Genomic DNA, 18,186 nt, shown 5'->3' with positions numbered 1-18,186 from the left:
ATTTTATCAAACATAGTAATTATTTATATCCAGTAATCTTCTAAGTAATCTATCTTCAAGGTAATCTTTCTATTTTAGTAATAAAACATTACCCAAACTAAATGTCCCCTTAGGGTTTTAAGAGTGTATAATAAGGTATTGCGGGGAAGGGGCATGGAAGATAAATATTCAAACCAGACAGGGAGACCAAACATCCTTGGATGGATGAAATTAATAATTTTCCCTGAATAGCTTAGGCAAGTATTAGAAAAGTTGTCTTTCCTTAAAATAAAGTCCGTGCGGATTGGTTGAATTAGGAAAGTTGGATTAGAGTTAATGCGTTGCAATGGGTGGAGCAATGTACCAGTAATATATGTTGCTTCCAAGCTATAGAGGCCATGCAATTTGCATAATTTATTTATATATTTATCGATTATCAAACTAGTATTGAACCAGATCGATTTCTTTGAACCTTTCTTCTTTCTTTCAATGGCTATCCAGTAAATGAAATGTCATAAATATGGACACAATTTCATTCGTTTTTCAAGCGAAGGTAAAATGAAGAGATGTTTTTATTGAAGAAAAACAGTGGCTTTCTTTGCCTGTTTTCGTAGTTGTACCCAAATTGTCACCAGCAACTTTAATTCTTTGTAACTATTTTCTTACCTGGTTAAATTCCATTAAACTGTTTTTTCTGTACTTTCAAAACATTAATATTACACTTGTTCAATTGCGATTCGCATAAATGGCAGGGTGCATTGATTTGGGTAATAAATGGGCTAGAGTTGGACCATGACGGAGGAGCAACGGCAGAGTGGTGCAGTCTTGGTGGGGCTATTTTTTCACAGAGTTGCGGGACAATAAAGAGAAAGAGGAAAAATAATTGTTATTAAAAAAAAAATATATATACTTTTCAAATTTAAAAAATAGAAAATTATTATTTCATCAAAGTTCGATGAAAAATAATTATTTCGTCAAAATTAATTTTTGGATAGATATTGGATATGTATATATAAAAGGAAAATTTATCAATCTTATTACAATCTAATCAAGAAGAGAAACAATTTTTTTTTTAATTTAAGAATATACAAAAATAAAAATAGGATATTTTTGAAAGGAAAAAGGAGAAGGGATGGTAAGATGAATTCTAAAAAGAAAAGAGTATAAAGTAAAATTATTTACTAGAATTAATAAGAATATAGGTTTTTCAAATTTAATTTTATACTAATTGTCCTCAAAAAGGAAAAGGAAGATAAGTGCTTGACTAAGGATAATAATTATTATGAAATCCATCAACCCAAAATATGGAGAAGCTCGACCTGATGAAGAAGACTAACATTAAATCCACCGCATTGGGCGGCTCATGGCAGACGTTGGACGGTTGGAGGGAGCTGCAGGTTTCCTTGATATGTGCAGACAATTATAAAAAATATTGATATTATTTAATTAGATATTCAAATAGTATATAATTACGAGATTGAATATTATTTTATTTTTAATTTAAAATTATTTAATCACATAATAATATATTATCCGAATACCCTGTTAACTACTTAAAATTGAATGATAATAATATATTATCGTGACGTTTACAATTATATTTACATCATCGAATTGCACACCTATTGTAAATGTAAATATTTGTCGACGGCTTATCATTGCCTTTATTATAAAGGGTAAATGTATATGTTTTCAATTTATTATCTATCTAACAAATATAGATAAATCTTTGATTACTAAAAAAAATAATTTATATTTAATAGATTTAATCGATTCTAACATATACGGACAAAGTCAAGAGCACATGTTTTATTAAAATTGCCAAATATATAAGTTTGGTTTCACCATTACTGGCTTACAAATTAACGTTACCTCTCTTACATTGGCTATCCAACTTCAAATCTCCGGATTTTTTTTCAATTTCTCAACCAAGTGGGTAATATGTCACGTTTAAAAATAAAATATAAAAAAAACTCTATATTTTATTAGCAAGAGGTATGATTGTGTAACCTCTGATAATCATACCAGTTTTCGACTACGGAAGAGGGAGATTCTAGTCGATCAAAATAAGATAATTCAGCAGTGACGAAAGTTTAGATGTGCAAGTAAGCAGGAGTCTTTAATGCTTTATAAATTAAGATTTGGCCGAGGGACTATGGCCAACCCAAAGTATGCGCATTTCACAAGTTTCCCCCCGTTAACTTTGAAAATCTCATTTACCTATCTATAAACTGTTAAAATTAACCGAATCCATTAGTTATATCATTTCCTCCCTCTAAACCGTAAAAACTAATAATTTTACTTCAACCCAATTTTAACAAGCAACATTTTTTCTCCTAGGGTTTCCAGTTTTTAGGTTCAATTTTTCGGTGTCGTTTCTTCCTCTCCGACGACCTCCAAGCGACGACTCTTTCTCTCCGGCATGGTCTTCTTCCGGCGGCTCTCCTGGGAGCGGTCATTGACGAAGATGATTCGTCTTCGTCATCTTAGTCCGAAGACGAAGACGAGATCTTTGTCGATGAAGACCTCGTCTTCGTCAAAGACCACTTCCAGGAGAGCCGCCTGAAGAAGATCGTGCTGGAGAGGAAGAGCCGTCGCCTGGAGGTCACCGGAGAGGAAGAAACAGTGCCGAAATATTGAATCTGAAAAATTGAAAACCCTAGGGGGGAAAATGCTATTTTTTAAAACTTGGGTTAGATGAAATTGTTAGTTTTTAGGATTTTTAGGGGGAAAATTAAATCGAATTTAAGTTTATTTTTTATAATACAAATAAAATGACGATTTTACTCTTGAAACTGTTAGTTTTAACAGTGCACAGATGGATAAATAAGATTTTCAAAGTTAACAGGGGGAAACTTGGAAATGCGCATACCTTGGGTGGGAAAGAGTCCTTTGGCCTTAAGATTTAATGTAGACTAAACTTGTTGATCAAATCAAATGCGTGATGGATAATTTGGATCTTATATATAATACATGCTTATTAATTATGATTTTAACGTTTGATCTGGATGTTTGGTAATGATTTGATGCGTTTGTTAGCCTAAAATCGTGTTAGAGACAATTGTTTGGTGGTCGGTGACGAAATCTCATCATTTCAAAGTTTTAAGTGACCAAACAAATTAACAATCAATATAATAAAAATCCTTATTTATTTGGGTATAAATGATTTTGATGTAAAGGCTGCTTTTTTTTTTTTTAATTTTTAATTGATTTTTTTGGATAAAAATTGGGATATCAAAGTGTTTGAGAAGCTAGGTTTTTAAGGTTATAGATAAAAATAAATTGAGTATTTAATTGGAGTTTTGGCTATATTCTTATAATCATAAAGTTTTCTTTAATTTGAGTAATATTTTATTATTATAAAAATTAATTATTTAAAATATTATTTAATATAAATTATTATTTTATTTGATAAAAATATATAATCATAAATAATGATCGGTTTGATTTGATATAAAAAAAATTTCAATATATTATTTTACTTAAAATGTTATAAAAATTATTGGGTATAATTATTATATAATATTTGTAAAATTAATTGTTGTATTAATTAAAAATAAAAATATTTTTATTATAAAAAATTAATAAATTATAATAAAATCAAAATTATTTTAATACAAAAGCTACTTTACCTTATTTGTTATATTAAAATATCAAATTTTGTTATTATTTGATAAGCCAACCTAATACAGTTAGTTAGTTTGATTACTGTTGAGCCAAACAACCAGTAAATAAATATGTATATCTTTACAGGGCCGGAAAGTTGCTCTGTGTCTCTCGCTATAAATTCCCCTGCCATTGCAGACATCCGTGTACTCCCAGGCCTAAACTCAATCTCTATTTCCTTCAACTTAGTTCAAGTTTGCTAGCCCTACATTTCTGGTACAGGATCTCTATTAACTACGTGAAAAATGTTTCTGCTTTTCTTATTTCTTGCTTGCACTTGTGTCATTATATTGTTTAATCAAATATCGCTTTGTCTCTGCAGAGTAGTAATGGTGAACAAAAGAAAAGAAAAATTACAAAGTGACTCAACTGCGGTTCATATTGAACCCCAAAGAAGAAAGAACAATATTCTTCCCGACTTCTTGCAGTCGGTCAGACTCAAATATGTAAAGCTGGGTTATCACTATCTAATCTCCAACACTCTGTATCTCCTGCTCATATTACTCCTTTGTATTGTCTTTAGTCATCTATCCACATTAACCATTGAAGAAGTCTTCCAGCTCTGGAGCATGCTTGAGTTCCATACAGTAACTCTTCTTGTATCCTCGGTTTCCATTGTTTTAATATTCACCATTTACTTAATGACTCGCCCGAGAGAAGTTTACTTGGTGAACTTTGCATGTTACAAGCCTGAACCAGCTCGGATGTGCAGTAGAGAAGCTTTCTTGCAAGTGTCTGCACAGACAGAGAAATTTACAGAAGAAAGTTTAGCCTTTAAGAAGAAAATCCTGGAGAGATCCGGGTTTGGACAGATGACTTATGGGCCAAAAGCTTTGACGCAGATCCCTCAGAATCAGTCTATGGCGGAGGCGAGAAAGGAGACAGAAGCAGTGATAGTTGGAGCCATCGACGAGCTCTTAGCAAAAACTGGAGTTAATCCTCGAGAGATAGGTATTCTGGTGGTGAATAGTAGCTTGTTTAATCCAACGCCATCTTTATCAGCCATGGTAGTCAACCACTACAAGCTTAGAGGGAACATTTTGAGTTATAACCTTGGTGGCATGGGCTGCAGCGCAGGACTCATTTCTATTGACCTCGCCAAACAACTTTTACAGGTTTGCTTTTACTACACACATTCCATCATGGTTGTGGAGTTCATTTAACCGGTGAGATATCTTAGAATATCTTAGCATTCAGCATCTTTAAGATTTGCATAGGGATGCCGCAAATAAAATATTTTATACAAAAGTTTATATACAAATTAAGGCCAAAAGACTATTTCCCACCCAAGGATTGATGTGTTCAAGTATCCCCTTTAACTTTAAAAATCTTAAATACTCATGAATAATTAAATTTAACAGTAATAAGGATAAAATTATTATTTTATCTATAATATTAAAAATAAACTAAAATATAATCTCTTTTTCCTCCCTTAAATTTTGAAAACTAAAAGTTTTTTCTCAATCGAAATTTTAAAAAATGACAGTTTCCTCCTAGGATTTGGTTTCCAGATCTCCGACTCTAAATTCGGCAACATTGTCGACCGTCTATCCCTCTCGAAGCTTCCTCTCCCTCTAGCGGTCTCTTTCCACCAATTTAGACTTCCGTTCGTCTCTTGTCATCTTTCAAGTCTCATTCGATGTCGATCGAACGTCCAAATGGATGGAGAGAAACCGTCAGAGGAAGAGAAAACTTCAAGAGGGATAAATAGTCGACAACGATACCGGATTTGACGTCGAAGATTTGAAAACCAAACCCTAAGGGGAAACTGTCATTTTTTAAAACTTAAGTTGGAGGAAAATTTTTAGTTTTTAAAGTTTAGAGGAGGAAAAAAAGATAAAATTTCAGGGGTTAGGGTTCCGTTAAATTTAACTGTTTATGGGTGGGTATTTAAGATTTTCAAAATTAAAAGGGATACTTGAAAAAACAGCAATCCTTGCCTGGGAAATAGTCCTTTGGCCACAAATTAATGTGATAGTGTTCTTAACTAATTTGATTGTTGCAGGTGCACCCCAACTCCTATGCTCTAGTTGTGAGCACAGAGAACATCACTAAGAATTGGTATACTGGCAATGACAGATCGATGCTCGTCACAAACTGTTTATTTCGAGTGGGAGGAGCGGCCGTCCTCCTTTCCAACCGGTCATCTGATCGCCGCCGCTCCAAGTATCAACTCCTTCACACTCTTCGCACCCACAAAGGCGCCGATGACAGATGTTATAATTGTGTCTTCCAGCAAGAGGATGAGACTGAAACAGTCGGAGTCACCCTCTCGAAAGACCTTATGGCGGTCGCCGGAGAAGCCCTTCAAGCTAACATCACCACCCTCGGCCCACTAGTTCTTCCATTTTCAGAGCAGCTTTTATTCTTCTTAACTTTTGTCGCCAGAAAAATTTTTAAAATGAAGATCAAGTCGTACATTCCTGACTTCAAGTTGGCTTTCGAGCATTTCTGTATTCACGCAGGAGGGAGAGCGGTGTTGGATGAACTAGAGAAAAACCTTGTGCTCACTGAATGGCACATGGAACCTTCAAGAATGACTCTTTACAGGTTTGGGAATACTTCAAGTAGTTCTTTGTGGTATGAACTGGCTTATTCTGAGGCCAAGGGGAGGATTAAGAAAGGTGATCGAACATGGCAAATTGCATTTGGCTCAGGGTTCAAGTGTAACAGTGCAGTGTGGAAGGCATTGAAGACCATCAAACCTGCCAATGAGACTAATCCATGGATGGATGAAGTAGCTAATTTTCCTGTTCAAGTGCCAAAAGTAGCATCAATTGCTTTCTAAACATACTTCTCTTTCGTGTCAACTAGCATTTATGTTATATTCTTATGTGTCGTGGAAGTAGAAAAGTGGGATTTTCCTTGAATTAATAGAAAGATGAATTAATATTGGGCTCCATTTGCAATAAAGAATAAAGGAGGAGCCAATAGATCACCTGCATACATTCTTTAGAAAACTATTTCTTGTAATAACTGACTACTGATATTTGCCAAACTCTTCATTAAGTTGCAGAGGTAGTCTCACCTATTCATTAACTCATTTAATTGAATCAGTATTACCATATATGTAAATGTATATGTATGTATGTATGTATGTATGTATACACACATGATAAGAGCTGACATATATATCAACTATTCTTCTTCTTCCTTTCCAAAATAACTATATCCAAGTAAAAGGTGGAGTGCAAGTTTAATCAATCATACCATATATTTAAACCTTATAAAAGAATTTTTAACATTTTCAATCCAATTTACTTTTGAATGAGAAATTCTCAGTTGAATTGGATGCCAGTTACATTCTCACATCAAGTTGTAAGAGAGGAATGTAAACCAATTGGATTATGACAAAAACTTGTTAATGTGTAATGAAGTCATATCCTTCAATGGTAGGTGAAGTGGGGTAGTGGAATTTATTGAATTTATGATACAATATTGATGAAGATACTCTCTTGAAGTTTTTATAGCCTTCATTTTCGAAGAAAACCCATCAATGAAAACTTGCACACATCTATCAAGAAGACCAATTCCAACAAAGCTTTGTCTCTTTCATCTGAAATGTGCATTGTTGCTAAAATCCGGCAATGATTTGAACAAGCAACCGTTGCTTTCCCATTCGATGATACTAAGATATGAATATTATATATTATCTTCTTTCTGCATAATTAAGTGCACCTAACTTATATATATTACTTAAACTCAGTTTAGAATATTTAATTAAATAATTAAATAATATATTATTATATAATTATATATTATTTTATTTTAAATTTAAAATCACTCAAACGCATTATTTAAATACCCATTAAAGTACACTATAATTGTTTACTATGGTATTAAGGTGAGTATTAAAGGACAGATATACCAATCATATAATTATTTTAACATTTATATCAGTAGTCCCAAAATTTTAAGAATAATTTTTTAATATTGATTATCCACTTGTTTATCAATCTAAGTTTCAAGATTTTTTAACTTTTGAAAAGTTTGCAATGATACCAAAAAAAATTGGTTCCCAATTACACAAGCAGCTTTTAATAACAATAAAGTGCTTGCTGCGCTGAGATATCTATTCAGGAAACAAGATAAGAGCTTCTCAGAAAACACATTTGCAAGCAAAGTTCTGCTAATATCCAATCCGAAGTTCAAAATACAAAAGTTGACTTCTAGAACCTCAGAATTATAAAGCTTTTTAATAGGCCAGAATAAAGTTTAAATTTCTGATTTCCTACATAGGCTTCAAACAAGAAAACATAGGAGAACCAATTGATACAACAAAAGAGTAACACTACTATGAACTACCACATTTAAGCGATCACCAACTAGAACTAAAGTCAGCTGGTATATACATTTAAACCATGCAACAACTCTTGCTGCAACCATTAAAGTCTTGCACCTAGACCCCAACTAACATGATCATGCTGGGTTTAAGCTACATACCCCAAACACCACGAGCAGCAGCCATTTTGTTGTTCGGCCGAGAAGTAAGTTCATACAATATCCTGGCAAATGTATCAGAAAACCTGCCATCTGAGAAGAGTATCTCTGCAAACGCATTCTCATAAGCTAGCAGTGAGACCCTGTTCTGAGGTTCAGACACAAGACTTTCGAGTATCATTGCTGCCTTCCTACAAATTTCAGGAACTGGATGTGGTGTCTTAATAATTTTCAGCAGTCGATCAATTGCCCTGAATTAGGTGAATTATAGGAAGAAATTGTACCATCATTAAAACTAATAATCAATAGTACAATCCTAAATGAAATTATCTTTGAGTGAACTACTGATAACTTGGAAAATCAAAAAGAAAATCACCATCGCTCATTAGCAAGCTTCAATCTGCAGTCCACGTTAACTTCCACAAGGTTATACAGTGCACCAACAGCAGCAGCTTGCGCATCAAACGCTTGCAAGCTCATAAGGTCAACTAAGCGTTTATGTATCTGTGGTATTCACATTGTCACCTAATATGATCAATCAAATGCATATACAACAAAGGACGGTTCAGCAGAATAATATCAACCTGAGGAACAAATGGAAGAAGGAAGGGCTCATTATCAGGATTTATTATCAAACGCCCAATTAGCTCAGCTGCTGCACAATGCCAAGCTTTATATACGGATCCCAGCATCCCCATGATAGCTTCAACTGCTCGTTTCTCTCTGTTTGGTAAAAGGAAATAATGAATTTACAGAACAAAAGGCATAAAACAGAATGCCATAAGCTGAAGCAAAATTAAAAACAAATTCTCACGTTATTTTGATGTAAGACGGCTTTGATGAACTGAAAATTCGAAGATCAAGCAATGGAGCCAAATTTACAATGGTCTCAAGGGCATTTGTAACAAGTTCCTCGTCCTCTGTCAATGTTGTAAAATTTTAGCAGCATTCCTGATTTCATAAAAAAAAAAAAAATTTCTTTTGTACTGATAAAAGGAGACAGATCTCAGGCTTTTCTTGTACTCAACAAGAAAGAAGGAAACAAAAAAAAAGATAGACTATCACAAAACCATCTAGAGATATACTAAAATCAGTATATCTTATACTTAAGAAACTTAGCTCCCCTCTCAAGTACCCTGAAACTAAAATTCCCAAATTGCAGTATATTTGGCACATCAGAACCACTGCTGGGTCATTAAGTTCTGTAGGATCTAACCTTTTTTGTTTTCTCACTCTGTATTTCCAACTCTAACTTCAGTAGCAATGGTATACACATTCTTGAAAAACAACACATCATCCGGTTAAAAGATTTTAGTTTTATCTAACTTGCTAAAAACACTCTAAACTGATTTCTAATGATAATTCCAACCTCAATACAAGCATAAAGAAACTGTGACTTTTTAATTTTGTATCCACTCACTTCTCTATGTTTGAGTTAAATTAATAAGAAATAACAAAATAATTTTTTACTAAAAACAATATAAAATTATAAAATTGTGATCACTTTAGGACTTGTAATGATATCATAGCATGCAATATGTAGGTTGTGTTAAATAAAAAGACTGTGACAAGGGCATAGTAAAATTCATAAAACAATTAAGTGTCATCTAATAAAGTTTAAATTTTGAAAAAAACTCAGAAAGAACTTCATCGAGAACTTACGGTAAAACTAAATGAGCTTCTGAAGAATTTAAAAAATTTCTCCCTTAATAACCAAACAACTGAAAATAAGATTTGAAAAGAGCATTTTTCATAAAAAAAAGACTCTCAGAAATTCCAAAAACCATAACAAACAAAAATTTGAAAATCTTCAAGCTCAAGGATTTTTCATAAAAATAGTATCCAGTTAAGCAAGCTCCTTATTAGGCTAATCTGCCTAAAACATGAGAAACTTCATTAAGTTGGCATTCATTGTTCATCCAATCTGCGTCATGCACCATCAGTCACCCTTCATAAATTGATTGTTAGGATGCTAGACAGGCAAATGTCCTCCATTTTCAAACATACTATATATCTTATTTACAACATCCCACCATGAAGAAAAAAATTCTAACATTTATCCTTTAAAAAAAAAAAGGATGCTTAGCATCTGGTTATCAGCTTAGAGAAAGTGCCTCAAATTGGAATGAAATAACTCTCTATGCTGGACCCTTGGGTTCCATCAAACTTGAAACCAATGATATCATACTCAGCCTTATGGCATTCTACACACTCCAGACATATTAGCTACTGCATTACCATACTTTAGTGCGAGTGTGTTGTGAGTACATAAGCAAAACTAATTGTATTCAGCACCTTCCAATTGAAGTAATATCTCTTCAAGAGACATCAAGGCAAACAGCCATAAATCAATTTATGTTAAAAAATTTCAAAGCATTTGATCTCACAAACAACACCAAATAAAAGAAAGAATAGAGTGAAATATCATATCTTCAACAACAGATTCCTACAAGAAGATATTGTAAATTTCACCGCCAACCACTACTTCTCACCTGTGATGTGATCTTCTATGCACTGAAACACTGTTTCCAGACAATGGCGATGTTGGGCCATAATGACTTCATTATCTGGCATGAAAGAAAAGTTCCTAATAATATTTGATGCAGCAACGGCACACTGCTGCTTCTCTGCACGCCCCTCTTCATCTAGATTAAATAAACCATCTTCATCAAACCACCACTCTGAAGAACGAACTTTTGCAGCATGTTTCTGTCCCTCAGCCACTGAAGCAGCAGATCCAACTCTACCACACCAAAAAGCATCATCCAACATTCATGTTCAAGTTCCACAAACCAAATCTAATTCATATTAAAATGCACCTTACTTACCCAGAACGTGGAAGAGTATTATTAATCGAGCCTAATGCTTCATAGGCATAACCAAATCCTGTCACCAACGAATTTATACCTAATGTTCTATTTCTCGGTGTCTTTCTTAGTTCTTTAGGCAACGCTATATCACGCCAGTCATCAATCTGTTTAAGCAATGTCAACAATGCAATAACATTTCATATCCAAGGACCAGAAGGTTTGCAGTAAATTGCAAACACAAATTAAAAAAAAAAAATTCAGGGCACATACAACTTGGAGAAGAGCATCAAGTAGGCCAGGTATTTTGGCAAGAGGAGTAGAATCTTTGCGAATATCGTCCTTCTCTTTGAAAGAGAGCAATGTGAGAGTATTCAAAGCCCAAGTTAATTCACTTTTAAGTCCACTTTGAAGTGCAAGAACAATTCTCTTATTGTTTTGATCTGAAAATTAACACAGCATTTAAGAATTTCGAATTAAAATTCAAATTTACTATAAATCAGGGCTTTAACGAAGTGATAGGGCGTTTAATTAACTGACCAGCGAAGGAGCTGTGGACTTGGAGAGATGGACCAAGAAGAGTCGTTGGAGCAGCAATATCCGCTGAAGCGCCGGCGGCTGAGGAACTTCCGCTGGTGCTGCCGAACGGACGGCCCCTCTTCGCTGCCGGCGCAGCTGCTCCGCCAGCCATGCCGCCAGACTTGGCCTGCTCCCTCTTTTGCATTTTTGCTTGTCGATTACTTGGCTGGGAAGGGTTGGGTAATAACGGGTCCAGTTCAGGCACAGAAGTAACGACCCGATCAACAAACGTACCCGAAATACAAATAGTAAGGCTTCTGCTGGCTTCCTTATATATTATTACTCACAAACTGACAAATAATCGAAATGGGTTACCTTTTCTTCGTTTGAATTTATATGGGTTTAGACTTCTGTCCATGGATCAATCCAGGCCCAAGCCTATCCCGAAATCTTTTGACATTGTTTTTATATATATATATAGATTTTTCAAATTTTTGTGATGAAAATAAATTTCATCAAAGTTTAGGTGGAAAATAGTGATTTGGCCATTCTATTGGAATATCCGCATATGTGCTTGATGCCAAATTTTCCACGTGCCCGTATAAATTGCATAATTATTTGGAATTTAGATAAAATATATAATTATAAATAAAAAAATTAAAATTGGGGTACGAATAAAAATACAAAGGAGATAGGGTTTGCGCTTGCGCCCAAGCGGGGCTTAAAAAATAATTTAGTAAGAATAAGAAATTAAAAAATATATTAATCTTTTTCATTTTAAAAAAAAAAGATTTGGTTGGTACAATAATTTAGACCTAATCTACTGCCAATAATCAATAAAAATAATAAATGATTATTGGCACCCACAAATGCCAAACCCATCTGACCATTATTAACTCTTTAATTTATTCACATAAATTTTAATGAAACTTATTCCATTTTCTAGAAATTAAAAATAATAATTTTCCTAAATAATAATACTTCAATATAAATATATATTTTTTATTTATCGTTCGTTTCCAATTTCATAGGCCAAGAAAATTGATGCCTCTTGCTGAGCCGCACTCTACTTGTATTTATACAAATGGCAAGTGACGGTACAGATCCATTGTAAGATCCTCGTGTCACTTAACACTACCATAATCTTCGTCTTCTTCTTCGACACTTGCCAAGCTCTCGAGGTTCGTATCTGAAGTAGCTGATTACAGACAATGAATGGGATGACTGTTTCTGTTTTGTTTCCCTCTGTTTTTCGCAATTCATTCTTGTCTTGACACGCCCATTTTTTTTTCTTGTAACTGTATTTTGGGTCGCCAAACGTCTGATTTGCATCAGGAAATCTTTTCTTCTGGGTTGTGTTTATTTGTTTGAATGTGAGTTTTTTGGGGTTAGAGTGCGCATGATCATAATACTCTGTTTTTCTTCTCTGTATCTGTGACTTGTAAAATTACTCTTATCAAGTGATGTAATTTTATATTTTTTTTCAGTTTATAATGCTTCATTTGGCTGTGATATTGGAGAATGAAAAAACCTTGGAATCTTCTTTTTCATTTTTTTTAATTATTAGTTGAGAATTGGAGATTTATGTGGAGGAGTCGGTTCTGGGGTTTTTGTGTACTCTTTCTTTGCAGAGATTATGAAAAGGTTTAGTTCTTAAACAAAGTTAGAATTTCTTTTTTTTTTTTTCATAGGCTTTTAAGGTTTTCGAAAGCTCTGAATTTCATATTTAAGGGGCAATCTGTGCATATCGATTCTGTCCTGGGGCTGATTTGTTTCAGTCTTCTCAAAAAGAGAAAGAGGGGAGACTTTGTAGTCATTGTGTTATCTACCCTTTTTGCTTTCTTTGTAGTGACAAATTCTAACGACCTCAATTTGTAATTTGTATTGGCATCTTGTTTAAGAATACTCATATTTACTTAGTGGATCTAAATGTTACAGAATGGGAAGTTCGTATGGAGAATACACGTATGAAAACCTTGAGAGGGAACCCTACTGGCCTACGGAGAAGCTCAGGATTTCCATTACTGGGGCTGGTGGATTCATTGCCTCTCACATTGCCCGGAGATTGAAGAGTGAGGGACATTATATTATTGCTTCTGACTGGAAGAAGAATGAGCATATGACGGAGGATATGTTCTGTCACGAGTTCCATCTTGCTGATCTGAGGGTGATGGATCACTGTCTCAAGGTGACCACTGGAGTTGATCATGTCTTCAACCTTGCTGCAGATATGGGAGGCATGGGCTTTATTCAGTCAAATCACTCCGTCATTATGTATAACAACACCATGATCAGTTTCAACATGCTTGAGGCTGCCAGGATCAACGGAGTTAAGAGGTTTGTTGCCAGAACCCACCAAAAACCATTTATTTACTCCATTGGTAAAATTTTGTAAAGCATTATTATGACTTGCAACATGGTGTAAATTAACAGGATCTGTATTGTTTATAACAGTTGATTTGTGAATCTAAGCACTGACATACTTTGTTGTATTTTATTTTAATGCATGTTTAAATATATGAGATTGTGTGTATTTTTCATGAATTTTTTTTTTCTCTCCAATTCTTTTGCTAAACATGTCTATGAAACCATCCCTACATGTTCTATTTTTCTTTATGAATCCCCTTGGTTACTGATTTCATTTATATGTCATAGTGTGTCGGGTAGGCATATGCAAATATTGACATACAAATTGTTATTTTCAGGTTTTTTTATGCCTCAAGTGCTTGCATTTACCCTGAATTTAAACAGCTAGATACTAATGTGAGCTTGAAGGAGTCCGATGCTTGGCCTGCTGAGGTTTTCCGCTCTGAACTAATAAAAATGATTCCATGTAGAAAAATAAATTTCTTTTTCCACTTTGATAAATTGGTTTTCTTTACAATTTAGCCTCAAGATGCTTATGGCTTGGAAAAGCTAGCGACAGAGGAGTTATGCAAGCATTACACCAAGGACTTTGGAATTGAGTGTAGGATTGGAAGATTCCATAACATATATGGACCTTTTGGAACATGGAAAGGCAAGATACCATTCATTATTTCATTATTTCTTTATATTCATGTATATATGTTTTTACACTTCTGGATTACATAATTTACCATTTCTACAGGTGGGAGGGAGAAGGCTCCTGCTGCTTTTTGTAGGAAGGCCATAACTTCTACCGAAAAATTTGAGATGTGGGGGGATGGGAAGCAAACTCGTTCTTTCACATTTATTGATGAATGTGTAGAGGGTGTTTTGAGGTACTTTACTCTGGACTTGAACATTTGTTTTGCTAAGTTTGTTCTTGTATGCAAGTTTGTGGGACTAAAGGTTTATCAGGTTTGAGACCAGATCAGACCTTTAACTTGTGACTATATTCTTCTTGCAACTGAAGTAATGAAGCTTAAAAAAATCTATGGAAATGTTGCATTAGTACTGCCGCACAATTTGTGCACCATCACCTACACAATTCAATGAACCTACTCTTAACTCCCTGCAAGTTGAAAGTCAACCAATAACTTATAGACTTCTAATGTGAAATTTAATTGGCTTTAGACTTTTTGGAGTGACTTGTTGGAGCTGTTGGTGTAAAGGGTGACGTTATGTGTGGGAGAATTGTTGGGTTGTTTGTGAGTGAATAGATTGAATTGTCATTGTGAAAGAAAAGGATGTTGTAGAAGATGCCATATGTGGAATAATGGGCTGTGGTGGTGGTGCAGGAGGATTAGTTGTTATTGGGAAGGATTTAATTGATTTTCATGGGAGGGTCCATGTAACTCTCATTTGTTGATTTTTGGCCAAACATCCCACCAAATCCTTTGTCAATTTCACCCCACTTCGTCATTTTTTCATACAAACAAACAAAAGGATGATGGATCTTGGCTCTAGCATTAATTGATACGAATTTTGGGAAAACTGCACCTCAAAATCTATTTGTTAAGGTTAGAGAGCAAAAAGTCATATAAACTTCATACTATAAACTCATATTTTATCCCAAGTCTCATATTATACCTTACACTTAAGATCATTCTAAACTTCATACTAGAAATCTATACTTTTTTTATATGGGATCGAATTCTCATACTATACCCCAAAATCTAATTGTTAGAATTGAAGATTCTAAAGCCATATAACCTCACACCACACTAAAAGTCAATCTCATACCTTACACTTAAGATCATTATAAAACCCCACACTATAAATTCATATTTTTTTATGTGGTATTCAAGTTTCATGTCTTACACTTTAGAATTGTGATATGGTTATACGAAGTGGTATTTGTGTAAAGAATTTGCTATCATTTGTCAGCCAAGCTATAGAAAACAGGCTGCATATCTTATATATTATACCGTCAACTTTACAAAACTTCATGTGTACTTTGAGTCATTACTTGAAAGTTAAAACTGTAAATTTTATGTATGATAGGGAGGGTATCTTATATGCAATGACTGGATTTCTATTCATGTGTTTAGATTGACAAAGTCAGACTTCCGTGAGCCAGTGAATATTGGAAGTGATGAGATGGTTAGCATGAATGAGATGGCTGAGATTGTCCTGAGCTTTGAGAATAAGCAGCTCCCCATTGAGCACATTCCTGGTCCAGAAGGCGTTCGTGGTCGAAACTCAGATAACACCTTAATAAAGGAGAAGCTCGGTTGGGCTCCTAGTATGAAACTGAAGGTACAGTAAGTTGTATGGCTTCTATGCAAGTTGAATTATTCATGATCAGCTGACTCAGTTTATGCATATCTTTACAGGATGGGCTGAGGATCACATACTTTTGGATCAAGGAACAGATTGAAAAAGAGAAGGCTCAAGGCATTGATTTGTCAATTTATGGGTCATCAAAAGTTGTGGGAACTCAAGCACCAGTCCAGCTGGGTTCCCTTCGTGCTGCCGATGGCAAAGAATGAAGCTCAGATTTTAGTTTATTACCATTGAAAGCCAAGTTTTATTGTCAATGCAGCCATGTATTTATGATATGGAAATTTTATCATAACATCCATTAGAAGAACGTGTAAGATGGCCCCTACCTTAATTACACCTCCTGTTATGTAAGCTTTGTGTGGTTCTAGTTTCTCTGGATAAACCTGGCTACAATTATTCTACAAAGAAGCATCGTAATTGATCGATATCCATCTATCATAATAAACAGATTTCTTTTTCTTGTTTCGGCATTTGGTTTGAGGTGAGCAATGGGAGAAAGCATCTTAGTTTATTCATCTCTTGTGGTCCAAAGATAGATAGTTACTTCAAATGCCCATCACAAATGAATAAGCTGAATGCTATTTTGAAAAGGTGCATCTTCCAGGAAGAGTTTGCTCTTTAACTCTACATTATAATGCCGAGTTTTTTAAAAGGAACCTTTTTCGTCTGAGGCTCCACCTTCAGGATGATAAGACTCTTCTTGGCTCAGGTTCAGGGTCGGTGGCCCACGAAAAAGCATGCCACAAATGATTGGCACGTCTGATTTCTAAAGCTCTGACAAACCCACATGGCGATGAGCTTGGAAGAAGCGAAAGCCACCCACTATCAAACAAAACTTCTGCAGATGCCTGTCAACTGGGAAATATCATGGATACACAGAACCTCCTACTTGTAATTTAAATCTTCTGCATTCTGCTGGAGAATATAAATACAACCTTACAGGTTTTGGATAAAGCACCTTGTACCTGTGTTCTTCTGTAACTTAATTCACATTTTCCAAGTCCTAATGTTTCCAGGAAAACCTCGTCTCTTGCATTAACAATTAGTGCACAATTCTGAACATCATGACAGAGTCAACATCACTTTTTAATCTTTTATTCTTCTCAGAATAAATACTGGAGGATTAGTGTCAATCGATTACATTAATATTAAATAATGGCTGGGGAGTGGTTGTTAAAAGATTCTGATTATCTGAAACTGAGATTAATAAACTAATTCTATCTAATTTAGATTCCAGAGAAACCACTAGAACCAAACCTGAAGATTATAATAATAACAACCAACAACTGTTTGTTTATTCTTGGTGCTTTGCTATAAGTCAAGTAATGAATTGATTATTTTAATTTTCAATCTGAAAACAAGTCGTCTTCTTTTTCTGATTCCATGCCTGGTAGCTCAAATGTTCCTGGTTTCAAAGTTTACAAAATCCTCAACGCAAGGACCATTATATAGAAATATTCACAGCTGATGATCTGTATTGATATATAGAATCTGATAAGGGGTATATGGCAAAGCTTAATGTATATATTTGCAGTCCACCATTACTGCATGGGGAATAGATCATGATGGTAGCTGAGGTGGAAATCCAGTCGGCATAAAATGTTACAGCTTAATCTTTGGCATATTCCATCCGGTTTGAAGATATTCTTCAGAAATAATTTAAGTTATCCATGTTACACACTGAATGAAGAGATAGAGACACTTGTGAAATCCACAGGAAATGAAAACCTGGGGAAAATATAAAACAGAAACTAGAAAATTCTGAAGATAATATAAGCAGCAGCAGCTGTACAATAGTGATTAAAAATCAGAGTGGTAGCAGAAAATTTCTTAAATGGTGACAGTCTCAGCCATGCCTATCTCAGAAATCCCAAGATGGTAAATGCGGTATATATCAGTCTCATATTAATCTTAGCCAGTGGACAGATATTGAATCATGATTTTTTTTTTTTAAAAATTTTGATTCTGAGTGAATATTTTCCAAGAAAAGATTTACAGTCTGTCACATATCAAACCATTAATAAGTTACTTGCATTCCTTTCATGACTGAATCAACCAACTCAAACAGGGGGACCTGAAACCAATC

At 34.5% G+C, this 18,186-nt stretch overlaps 3 protein-coding genes across 4 annotated transcripts; 2 read left to right on the top strand and 1 right to left on the bottom strand.

The window, feature by feature from the left end:
• Nucleotides 1-3,771: 3,771 nt before the first annotated feature.
• On the top strand, nucleotides 3,772-6,578 carry LOC123221268 (3-ketoacyl-CoA synthase 11-like). Of its 2 annotated transcripts, XM_044644064.1 has the most exons (4): nucleotides 3,772-3,861; nucleotides 3,968-4,232; nucleotides 4,335-4,760; nucleotides 5,651-6,578. In XM_044644064.1, exons 2-4 carry the CDS (start codon nucleotides 3,975-3,977, stop codon nucleotides 6,431-6,433), a joined length of 1,467 nt encoding a protein of 488 aa, XP_044499999.1. In that variant the 5' UTR covers nucleotides 3,772-3,861; nucleotides 3,968-3,974; the 3' UTR covers nucleotides 6,434-6,578. The 2 variants fall into 2 exon arrangements, with proteins under 2 accessions (XP_044499999.1, XP_044499998.1); XM_044644063.1 differs by having other exon boundaries at nucleotides 3,968-4,760.
• Nucleotides 6,579-7,741: 1,163 nt separating this feature from the next.
• On the bottom strand, nucleotides 7,742-11,721 carry LOC123221269 (armadillo repeat-containing protein LFR). The gene is made up of 8 exons (XM_044644066.1): nucleotides 11,433-11,721; nucleotides 11,166-11,335; nucleotides 10,914-11,059; nucleotides 10,578-10,828; nucleotides 8,900-9,005; nucleotides 8,670-8,808; nucleotides 8,462-8,589; nucleotides 7,742-8,336 (listed from the first exon to the last, which is right to left on the bottom strand). The coding sequence occupies exons 1-8, from the start codon at nucleotides 11,614-11,616 to the stop codon at nucleotides 8,081-8,083; spliced, it is 1,380 nt and encodes a 459-aa protein (XP_044500001.1). The 5' UTR covers nucleotides 11,617-11,721; the 3' UTR covers nucleotides 7,742-8,080.
• Nucleotides 11,722-12,427: 706 nt separating this feature from the next.
• LOC123221942 (GDP-mannose 3,5-epimerase 2) lies at nucleotides 12,428-16,570 on the top strand. The gene is made up of 7 exons (XM_044644932.1): nucleotides 12,428-12,592; nucleotides 13,350-13,748; nucleotides 14,117-14,210; nucleotides 14,301-14,430; nucleotides 14,521-14,653; nucleotides 15,866-16,073; nucleotides 16,151-16,570. The coding sequence occupies exons 2-7, from the start codon at nucleotides 13,351-13,353 to the stop codon at nucleotides 16,304-16,306; spliced, it is 1,119 nt and encodes a 372-aa protein (XP_044500867.1). The 5' UTR covers nucleotides 12,428-12,592; nucleotide 13,350; the 3' UTR covers nucleotides 16,307-16,570.
• Nucleotides 16,571-18,186: the final 1,616 nt, after the last annotated feature.

The sequence above is a fragment of the Mangifera indica genome, chromosome 7, assembly GCF_011075055.1.
Source record: "Mangifera indica cultivar Alphonso chromosome 7, CATAS_Mindica_2.1, whole genome shotgun sequence".
Taxonomy (NCBI): domain Eukaryota; kingdom Viridiplantae; phylum Streptophyta; class Magnoliopsida; order Sapindales; family Anacardiaceae; genus Mangifera; species Mangifera indica.
The sequence above is the reverse complement of the archived record's forward strand: the minus strand, read 5'-3'. Positions and strand labels throughout refer to the sequence as shown.